The following is a 9,845-nucleotide window of genomic DNA, read 5'->3' on the forward strand; positions in this document are numbered from 1 at the left end:
GAAGTCCTCGACAAGATGAAGTCACGATCATCGACTTCCTTTAACCTCGATGGATTCTACAATGATTTTATGAGAAAACTCAAAACATAAAAGTCGTAGGTCCATGAGTCTTCGTTCTTTTGGCTTTGGAATCAGGTCAATCCGATCTGTCTCGAAGAAGTTATGACCATTTTCCCGAACTAGCGCAGAACTGCAATTTCGTCGAAGTATCGACAAGATGTCGAAGTCCTCGACAAGATGAAGTCACGACCGTCGACTTCCTTTAACCTTGATGGCTTCTACGGTGATTTTCTGAGAAAACTCAAAACATAAAAGTTGTAGATCCATGAGTCTTCGTTCTTTTGGCTTTGGAATCAGGTCAATCCGATCTGTCTCAAAGAAGTTATGACTATTTTCCCGAGCTAGCGCAGAACTGAAATTTCCTTGATGAAGTCGTGACCAGTCTTGTCAATAATACCCAAAAATTGGTCATTTTTGGGTGTAAATATATACACATGACACATGTCAGAGACATGTGTCCCTTATGTTGGCAACTTGATGATATTTACTTTCACGTTACCTCAAGTCTCCGCCACGTGTCCCTTGATGATCTTTGGCACAAACGAACCATGTCGACAAGTTAGCCATTTTTTTGTGTAAACATAATCTTATTCCCGAAATGCGGCATAGCTTCCGTCTACGTATTCGATAGTTAATAATCCATTGTTCCAATTGAAAACTGCAATTACTGAGTACATAGACATGTCAAAAAATAATGTTATTTTTTTTTATTTACAGAAAAAGAAAGCACCATTTTTTTGGGCCGAGTAAATAATTCCCCTTTTTTCCGACCCAAAAGAAATAAATTAAAATACTTTCCCTTTTTTCAGCGAAATTCGTTCATACTCGTAGCTGGAGACCTTCAACCCAATAATTTTGATTCGCCATTCAACAAACAGTTCGATAGGCGCCAAAGGAGTCCAGCCTTTCTAGTTTCGAAGGTACGCTTTTAGATTCTTTACCACTTGTTTCGACGCCAACTGTGAGGTCGATTTGACAGATGCAGAGAGAAGCTTCGTCCATGGCGAGGCACCCAGAAACTGATCCCACATGGGCTGCATCATCTCCGAAGAAGCGTCGGATCAGTGCTGAGTGTCTAAATTCTCGATTTTGAGAGTTGGGTCTTGAGTGAAATGTGCTGGCGATTCTTGTGTTGTTAAAAAGGAACTGTTCTTCATCGGGTTTTTGTAGCGTTGAGAGCTTGAACATGGAGACGGGTCCAGCCGGCGAAGAACCCACTTCGTGGGACGAGCTGTACAACGTCAATTTGATGCCCTCCGAGTTGTTCCTCAAGTTTCGGAAAGAAATTCAGGGACTCCGAGTCGGTGTTAATCTGGAGGTGTCTCTTCTGCTGTTTCTGAATTCTTGCTTGCGTTTGTAATGCCACATGTTTGAAGTTTGTCCTCTGGCAATTATGATTGGCCTGGATGAATGAAAGAGGGTGATCTAGCGGCTAAATTTTGTTGAGAGAGCTGTGGATAGATGAAGCAGACCTTTCTTGCCAAAGGCGTGGAAGGAATGAATGGAATGTTTCGTTTTGAGGTCATTTACATATGGTATCTGAAGCTCGGGTCGATTTGAATTGTGAATTTCTTGTTCCTTCTAAATTTGGTTATTATGTTGCTGACTTGGATTGATCGGGTGTGCATATTAGATGCGGTTCCTGTCTAATTTGATACAGCATACTCGTTCATTGGTCTTGAAGACAAGTGCCGGATATTTCAGTGTGCGGATGGCACAACTTCGCTGTTTAATCAATGTCAGAGATTGCGGCACTGGCTGTTAAATTTGTAACTACTCTTCTAACATGCATGTTTGAGAGAATTTAAAAAGTCGAAAGATTTTTAGTGATTCTTACATCTAGTTTAAGTTTTCAGATAGATTGACCTGAGAAATTGACATGCAACTTCGTGAGTTATACATACTCGTGGCCCTCTTGTTTGCTTCCGCATGTAGAAGTTCATTTTAGGGCTCTGTGTTGAGTCAATATGTCAGTCCACATTTAAGGGAGAATCTGGAGAGTGTTAAACTATTCAGATATTAATCCATGCTTTCATGGGTTTTAAATAAGGTTTTGTTACAGTTTTCATAAATTTAGAAGTTGAGTAGATTTTTTTTTGGTCAGTAAATTGAGTAGATTAACGGGAGCACTTTTATGAGTTTTCTTTTCATGAGCATGAATCAGACTTGTATAAGATCTGTCACACAGGATGTTGTAGCCTTATAGTCATTCGCATAGATTCTGTCGACATATGCTAATCAATATAATTTCCGTGAATCCATTGGTTGGATTGGCTTGGCTTTGTGTTCGCTACATCTTCCTTATTGACCTAATACACAGTAAAATTCGCATGATGAAGTAGATGGACATAGAATTTCTTTTCCTTATTGTCTCTTTTGTTTTTTTATAAGCTCTGACAGTGATGTTAGTTCATTGGATATTTTGATTTCTGTGTCCTCGTTCACCATACTTCAGCTTAAGCGGAACAATTGAGAATGTATGTGTTTAATGTTTCTGTATGTATTTATGACTCAATATGAATCATGGTTCTCGACACATTGGGTCTGTCTTATAGTGCGATGAGGATTGACAATCGAGCAAAACTTTTGTTGGAGCCGCTAAGGCCTGGTTTAACTCTACTTGTTCAGTTAATGCAGTTATGGAATAAAGCCTCATTGTGACATTATTGACGTGACACTTTGATTCAGTTTTACAATGCTCCAAGGAATGATTTTCAAGCAAAGCTCGTGTTCAAGCCTCTATCCCCAGATCGTCGGTGGAAGTTTGTCTATGAGCCCATACATCAAGATGTGCGCATTCTCTCGAAAAAGATTCCTGTCACAAAATTCTTAAATCTCCAGGTTTGAGGCCTCGTTGATTGCACCTCTGTTCTGTGCTGGTGTTGCTGAATATTTTCAATCATCAATAAGTCTGTTAACTTCTGTGGGTAACGATGATTGGTAATGCTTTTGGGGAGTCAGCTTGGTATGCTTTGAAATTACAGGTTGGTGTAGGCCACAATTTTCAGTTAAATGCCATTGGTTGGAAATGGAAGCTCACCACTTGTTTGGGTGGAGATGGCGTATCTCAAATTAGAAATAAGACCACTCTTGGACTTTGTCCAGGTGTAGATTTTCGATTTGGGTGGAGGGCTGATTACGTTTTTCCAGAAATCACAGGGTTAGTTCTTACTTCTCAATTCCACTATTTTGCTCTTGGAAGAAACTCAATGAGCTATAACACCAATACAAGTTCTATTTCTACACCTATTTGATGTCATCAAAAAATTCTGCCAGTTCAAAGTATGATGATTTATAATATACAGTGATCTTACAGCGTGGGTCATGCACTTCCGTGATGTATGTCACTTTCTTTTATTAAATTTTTCTGTGGTTCAAGTTGTGTGTTTTATTTAACAGGGGTCTTGGTACTGATGAGCCATTATTCAACATGAACTCTGGACGGTTGCAAGCATCGCTAGATAGAGTGGAAGCCATTTTAAGCTATCCAGATGCTGTTTAGTGGACTTTGGTGAAGAGATGGTATGTTTATTGGTTGGCTCCTTTGAACTGCATTGAAATGAGAATTACTAGCATCTAATGTGCAAAGGACAACGGTTCCACGTGAAAATCTTGAACATGGCTAAGCAAAAACTTGTTTTGTTTCTGAGAGTTCACGCTGGCCTTAGAAGTTGCTTATTCTCAGGTAGTGGGGTCTCGTATTGTTTTTTTCCACATGTTATCGACTGGCATTAGTTACTTGATTATGCAATTTTTGGTTTCTCAATTTTTTCCATGCTGTAGATTTTATCATATTTTTTTGCCTACAGATTGGAGATGGTAATGGCTTGATGATTTGAATTGTTTCTTTGCAGATATTCATATTTAATTGCAGCATATACTGTTCGTCTGAATTTCGTATTTAGCTGGAGAAGCGGGAATATGGGGAGGGACGATGAGGATCAGTGGTGTAGTGGAGAATGATTTTTGATGCCTTAAAATTTCACCAATGTTGTTGACGTGCATAAGTGAAGTATTTTAGTGGTGAAGCATATGCAATCTACTTCATCAGTTGTTTGCTCTTCATTTTTCACATCCATTTTCTTCCTCTACATTCATTAAAAGTTCAATCATCGACGAGATATCTGTGAAAACAAAAAATCCTGTCACCATCAATGGGATTTATTTCATGTCGAGGCAGATTGTTTCGAATGGTGATTAGGCAATATAACATCCTATCAAGCGATGTCCACAGTGTATTTCATACATGACTTTGATCATGCATTTGCACAATCACTTCTTTGATTTCAGAAATGCTGTATAATGGCACATTCTTTCTATGGAAGTTCTTGTTCATTCCCGAATCTCCTGCTCTCTTGCTTGAACTTCATTCTGTTTATGCTCTTTGCAGCATCTTTTGCTCCCATAATCCTCCTCAGAATAACCCAACTTCGCTCGGCCTTGTGTTCATCATAGTATTGTCCATGTTGCTCGTCTCCTCTTATGCGGGCTTCTATTCACAGCTCACTTGCTTCTGCTTCATGACCCATGTCTTGATCCTCCTCGCTTCGCTGTCCGGTCAGGTGCTGAGCGTCCTGGCGCTGTTCGCCAAAGAAATGTGAATCTTTTCACTGCTGAGATCATAGAGAGACCCGAAACAGGCTAAAGTTATGGTGAGGTTGGAGTGCAGGGTTTTGATGTCTATGTTTCTGATGGAGTTGGTGGTGTTGGTGCTGACGTGCACCAAACCCAGTTACTGGGTGAGGGAATACGAAGGGTTGGGTGCAGAGAGGGATGCGGTGGAGAGGAAGCGGAGCATGAGGATGGCGAAAGTGCAGGAGGAATCGAGGTCAACACGGCTAAGATCGTGGAGGTCAAATCTAAAGAGTTGGATGAGAGGATGAGGTTCACGTACGGGCAGTGGGTGAAGGCTGATTTAGGCCGAGTCTCAATTGAACTGAAATTGTTGTTTGCTCGGCTTGCTACATCAGAAGCTCCTTGTGTTGGGCGACCACTTGGGTGGCCATCTCGTGCAGTATGGAGAATTTGTGTGGATCATTGCTTTATTTGAATGGATGAACCCTATTGAATACTGATGGCCATGTTGCCAATTCTTTGGAAAACTGGGTTCACCTTAATACGACTATAAGCAATGAAGTAATGGCTCACTGTTTGGGGGGAAAATATCAAATGACACATTTAGGCAAGGTGTGCACTTGACAGCAATACATTAAACTTTAGCATAAGTATGATTGATGTCACATTTCAAAGATTTCTCAACACACGAGTAAATACTGTAGGCATGTCGGGGAAATGAAGGGTTTAGAGATAATGCCAAAAGCGGACCAACGGTCCCTAAATGGCTTGGGTTCCCTCGGACCCTTACTTCGCTTGACATTGGGAAACTATTGTGGGAATAAAATTTATCTATGAAGTTTAAACTACTTGGAGTCACCACTAGTTATGGGGCGAGCCATGACTCACTTTCAATGCAACCAAAGATCTAGGGTTGAAGATTTGATTACACTAATTGTCTAACTAGTACCCTTTTGACACCTATCTTGATTGATTTGTTACTTGCACTGATTCAGGCAATCTTTGATCATTTTATTATTTTATGCCAGTAAGGATGTCCATGTAGGATTGGAAAAGTAGACAATCCCAATTAATGTGATAAAAGTAAAGCATATGAAAGTAAATTCAATGTAGTGTCAAACAAAGAATATAAGGAGAATTATAAAAAAAGTCCTAAACCTATAATTTAATCCTAAAATTTTTTTGCCAGTTAAGTCCTAAATATTTTGTATTTGTGCTAATTTAGTCCATCCCGCCAATTTTGGCTAGAAATTGCTAACATGAAAGCCATCTATCCTACGTGGTGTGGCTGGTGCTGACATGGATAATTTTAATAGTATTTTAATATTTTTTTGAATTTTTTACTTTCTCTTTCTTTTTTTTTTTCTTCCTTCTTCCTCTAGCCTCTTGCCCTTGGTGAAACTCGACCTTGTTAGATTTGGGCAAGGTCGAGCTTCGTCCAGCTATGGCTGGGCAACCATAAAACCGCAATGCCCGAAGTTCATAGAAACTTGAGAATTTTGAGAGTTTTCATACGAGTCTTCTCGTCAATAAGAACTAGCTTTGTAAACTTAAGCGAGCATTTGTACTTTCACTTCCATTCTCCAATAATTTTTATGAAAGGTACTTCACGTAACATCATATAAACAAAATTTTCAACACTAAACAATCAGAAGGTTAAAGTGGCTTTTATATTTGCGCCATGTTCTTATGTATATGTAGTAGTTGATACGAAAATGAAGGATTTTAGATATTAATCGAGAAAGCAAATTTTGTGATTTGAAAATCGAAATGCATGCATGAGGGAACAATTGCATCTATCGATGAAAACCACAATTTCATGAGAAAAATATGTAGATTTAGTGATGGAAATGACTCTTTGCTCTTTGACAAGTTGTACACCTTGAGATGATATCATGCACATTCCATTCATTTTTGGCTAATAAAAAAGATCTTGAAAAAGCTCAAGAGTTTTGTTGACGCCGAAGTGGCCAGTCAATCCTTCACCATGCACTTTTTGGATCAATAATTCTCTAAGGAACTTTTTGGCCCATATAATTGATTTCCGTAAAAAAGAAATCCATCCTAGATCGAATAAGTGCCCCAAACTCCATGTTTACAATTATCGATGATAAATGAGAACTCCGGTTCTTCATAATATAGTTCTTTCATCGATTGGAAATGAAGGATCCTATAGTCTAGAACAGCAATGATAGAATATCTCCTTGATAAGGCATCTGTTACAACATTAGTATGGTCAGATTTATATTTCGAGATGAAAGAAAGTGATTGAAGAAATTGTACCCTTTCACATACCTTGAACTGAGTTTGTGTTGACTGCTAACGTATTCAAAAGCCTCATGATCAGGATGAAAAACAAATTGTTTAGGCCTCAAATAATGAAGAACAACTCTCCAGCCTTTCACCCCGCTGAATGAGACTTGATTCTTCAAATTCTTGAAACTCCATCTTAGATACCTTCCTCGTCATCGGACCCATTGGATTGTGTTATGTTCAAACTTTCTTTTTTGCTCGCGCAAATGTCAAATAGGCTTGAGTTGTATTTGTAAGCTGTTTGCCTTAGATGAAACTTCCAAGGACTTGATGAATTTCTAAGCTCCCATGCTCCTGCATCACAAGGCCAACAGGCGCTCGGGACCGGAACGTGGGCCAGCACGGGAAATTCCCGTGCTCCAGCTACGGCCGTATGGCCAACCCTAGTTCCAGGTTCTACTGCTAGGCTAGAACCAATCCATAGGGACGACACACCCGACACACGCGATCTGTGATGACTGATGATGAGCCAAGTGAATTCCCAGAGCAAGTATTAGTTATTCCCAATTTTCTACAGTGCTTTGAAGATAGTCGCCGTCATTAATTCAAATCAAGAAAGTAGTGGGGCCTGCACTGAAATTGAGATAGAGTGCTTTTAGTTCTGAATCTCTAATTTTTGTTGCCTCAAGGTATTTCTCATGTTTTGCTGAATGATGTAACGTGACCCGTTTTACTAATAAAAGGAATAAAAGAATCTCCGATTTTTGTTTTCTTGGCCAATTACTTCTGAATCTCTGTCGCTCTCTACTCCTAGAGCGTTCAAAATTTTTCCATTGGATGCATCACAGTTCCAGTCAATACTTATGACTTGATATATCAAAGATCGAACATTGTCCTACTTGGCTCTTTAAATACCAACACCATATAAAGAAAGTAGAAACTGCAATTATTTGGACAATTCAAAGTAATATATGTAATGGAATTGAAGATACACTTGGAAAAAACTCAAAAGCATGTCTAGATCCTTCAAAAAGCAAGATCGTAAAAAAAGCCATGAAAGAAAGAAATTTCACCGAAACCATTCTATTGATCTTTTTCTCCGACCATATTGTCACGAATCCGAGACCAAAATAGCATCCCAAATCATCTCCATGTCCAACGAAGGCATTCTGCTAAGCTGAACAGCATCTGCATCAGCACCAGTACTAACAATGGCCTCTTGTGTCTTCTTGCTCAGACTCATCATCTCAGACCCAACAACTCTTGCTTCGAACTCAAGTTGCCACTCGCTTCCCGGTGGGTCTTTCGGGCTTGAGGCACTTGGGCTTTCGCTCGCAAATCCCTCCGTATTTCCAACTGATTTCGGCAGCGATCCTCTATGGAGTTTCTTTCTCGGGGACGCCCCTTGCGATATGGTTCTAATCTTGGCTTCAAGGAGTGCGGCCGTGGTGCTGTTCAGGGAGCGATTGCCCTTGATCAGCTCGTGCTTGAGGTCAGGGAAGTTCAAGTGTGCAAAGTCACCTCGGAGCATGTATGCCGCCGTGTCGTAGGCCAGGGCCGCCTCCTCGGCTGTGTCGAAAGTCCCGAGCCACACCCTTGTTCGGTTCCTCGGTAACCTAATCTCTGCTACCCACTTCCCCCAATGCCTTTGCCTCACTCCTCGGAACAACTTTCCTGACGAAGAGAGTGAAGATGACGATGTCGACCCTTGCTCCTTCTTGATTGCTGTAGATCTCCTTACCGTGTACTTCATAGGCTGAATCTTGGTATTGCTGAGCCAATGGCAAGAGTCCCCGAAAACCCTTGATGATGAACGATCTGATAGATGGTCTAAACTTCGATCTGTCACAGGCCACTCCGATCCAGCTCGCTGCAGAACACGACTGTGCTGGGTCAGGTGGCTGTTTGTGGAAGATGCTATGGACTCACAAATCGTGTCCATTCCGAGTAAATCCATTGTCGATGGGTTCTTTTTCTCAGGTTCTTGCCAGAACAAAGTTAGATTACTTGGAACCCTCGATGTCGACGACGACGAGCACTGCGATGAAGGAGACGGCTGGTTCAACGTGTTGATCTTTGCAGGTGGATTTAAGAATGCCTTGAAAGGAAACATGCTCTCCTTGAGATCACCACCACATAACAATGGAGCTTTATCGTTAGAAGCACTTGAAATTGAATCTTTCTGGTAGGCATATGAAGAAATCATGCCTAGTGAACCCCACCAGAGCGGATCCACAAAGGGTCTTGGTGATCCGTTTCCTGATGATGATCCATTATTCAAACATGATGGTGATGCTGAAGATGATGAGAATTGCTTGTGCACCAACAATCTTCCCATATTTGGAATCTCGTTCTCCTTTTTTGTGAGGACGAGGTGCATGAAGAGTAAAAGAAACAAAAGATTGGGGTAGAGTCAGAGAGAGGAAATGATGCGAAATGAGCAAGTCCAAGGCTTTATATAAATCAATCTTTGATGAGGGTTATCATAAAAGATGCCGTAGAAAATTGTACAGCTACCCACTTTATTGAGTCATCATCTGAGTCAGATCTCTGCTTCTTCTACTTTTAAAAGAATAATAAACTTTTTGCATCTCTCTTCTCTGGCATTCCAATCCTCCTAATTCTTACTAACCAGTTTTCCTGTCCGGAGAAAAACCTTAGCTATGAGGGCTATCTAATCTGGGTGCATCCAATACCTGCTCCTTGCGTATGTGTATTTTTCAAGCGTCAATAAAAAGTTGACTGCTCGACGCCTTCTCTCTCACGTGCCTTTTTAGGGGAAAATTATTCCATACGCCCGATCTCAGAACGACAAGGTGAAAAAAAAATCACAATGCAAGAAATGCATAAATATCGATGTTCTTTCTTCAAATTCCATAAGGATTTTACTGGTTTATGATCCGCGATTGAATGACTTTGAATGGATGTATGTAGACATTAATAATTTGGAGAATTTA

The 9,845-nt window shown here is 40.4% G+C and overlaps 2 protein-coding genes across 5 annotated transcripts; one reads left to right on the top strand and one right to left on the bottom strand.

The window, feature by feature from the left end:
• Positions 1-874: 874 nt before the first annotated feature.
• On the top strand, positions 875-5,162 carry LOC115678836 (uncharacterized). Of its 3 annotated transcripts, XM_030602296.2 has the most exons (6): positions 878-980; positions 1,231-1,378; positions 2,749-2,901; positions 3,045-3,220; positions 3,460-3,582; positions 3,915-4,283. In XM_030602296.2, the coding sequence occupies exons 2-5, from the start codon at positions 1,247-1,249 to the stop codon at positions 3,560-3,562; spliced, it is 564 nt and encodes a 187-aa protein (XP_030458156.1). In that variant the 5' UTR covers positions 878-980; positions 1,231-1,246; the 3' UTR covers positions 3,563-3,582; positions 3,915-4,283. The 3 variants fall into 3 exon arrangements, with proteins under 3 accessions (XP_056164549.1, XP_030458156.1, XP_056164576.1); XM_056308574.1 differs by lacking the exon at positions 3,915-4,283 and adding an exon at positions 4,623-5,162 and having other exon boundaries at positions 875-1,378; XM_056308601.1 differs by lacking the exons at positions 878-980; positions 1,231-1,378 and adding an exon at positions 1,386-1,829.
• A 1,419-nt stretch (positions 5,163-6,581) lies between these two features.
• Positions 6,582-9,613, bottom strand: LOC115679129 (ethylene-responsive transcription factor ERF062). Of its 2 annotated transcripts, none has more exons than XM_056311003.1 (3): positions 7,962-9,613; positions 6,931-7,516; positions 6,582-6,851 (listed from the first exon to the last, which is right to left on the bottom strand). In XM_056311003.1, exon 1 carries the CDS (start codon positions 9,266-9,268, stop codon positions 8,000-8,002), a length of 1,269 nt encoding a protein of 422 aa, XP_056166978.1. In that variant the 5' UTR covers positions 9,269-9,613; the 3' UTR covers positions 6,582-6,851; positions 6,931-7,516; positions 7,962-7,999. The 2 variants fall into 2 exon arrangements, with proteins under 2 accessions (XP_056166978.1, XP_030458565.1); XM_030602705.2 differs by having other exon boundaries at positions 6,931-7,521.
• Positions 9,614-9,845: the final 232 nt, after the last annotated feature.

Source organism: Syzygium oleosum, unplaced genomic scaffold (assembly GCF_021117445.2).
Source record: "Syzygium oleosum isolate NSW1041296 unplaced genomic scaffold, Sole_v2.1 Sole_v2.01, whole genome shotgun sequence".
Classification (NCBI taxonomy): Eukaryota; Viridiplantae; Streptophyta; class Magnoliopsida; order Myrtales; family Myrtaceae; genus Syzygium; species Syzygium oleosum.

What these genes read in the sequence shown, in the direction of transcription:
- LOC115678836 (XM_056308574.1), top strand. Translation starts at nt 1,247, where the DNA reads ATGGAGACGGGTCCAGCCGGCGAAGAACCCACTTCGTGGGACGAGCTG. An exon ending in GAGTCGGTGTTAATCTGGAG is followed by an intron (nt 1,379 to 2,748) that starts GTGTCTCTTCTG and finishes ACTTTGATTCAG; the next exon opens with TTTTACAATGCTCCAAGGAA. An exon ending in CAAAATTCTTAAATCTCCAG is followed by an intron (nt 2,902 to 3,044) that starts GTTTGAGGCCTC and finishes TTGAAATTACAG; the next exon opens with GTTGGTGTAGGCCACAATTT.
- LOC115679129 (XM_056311003.1), bottom strand. Translation starts at nt 9,268, where the DNA reads ATGCACCTCGTCCTCACAAAAAAGGAGAACGAGATTCCAAATATGGGA.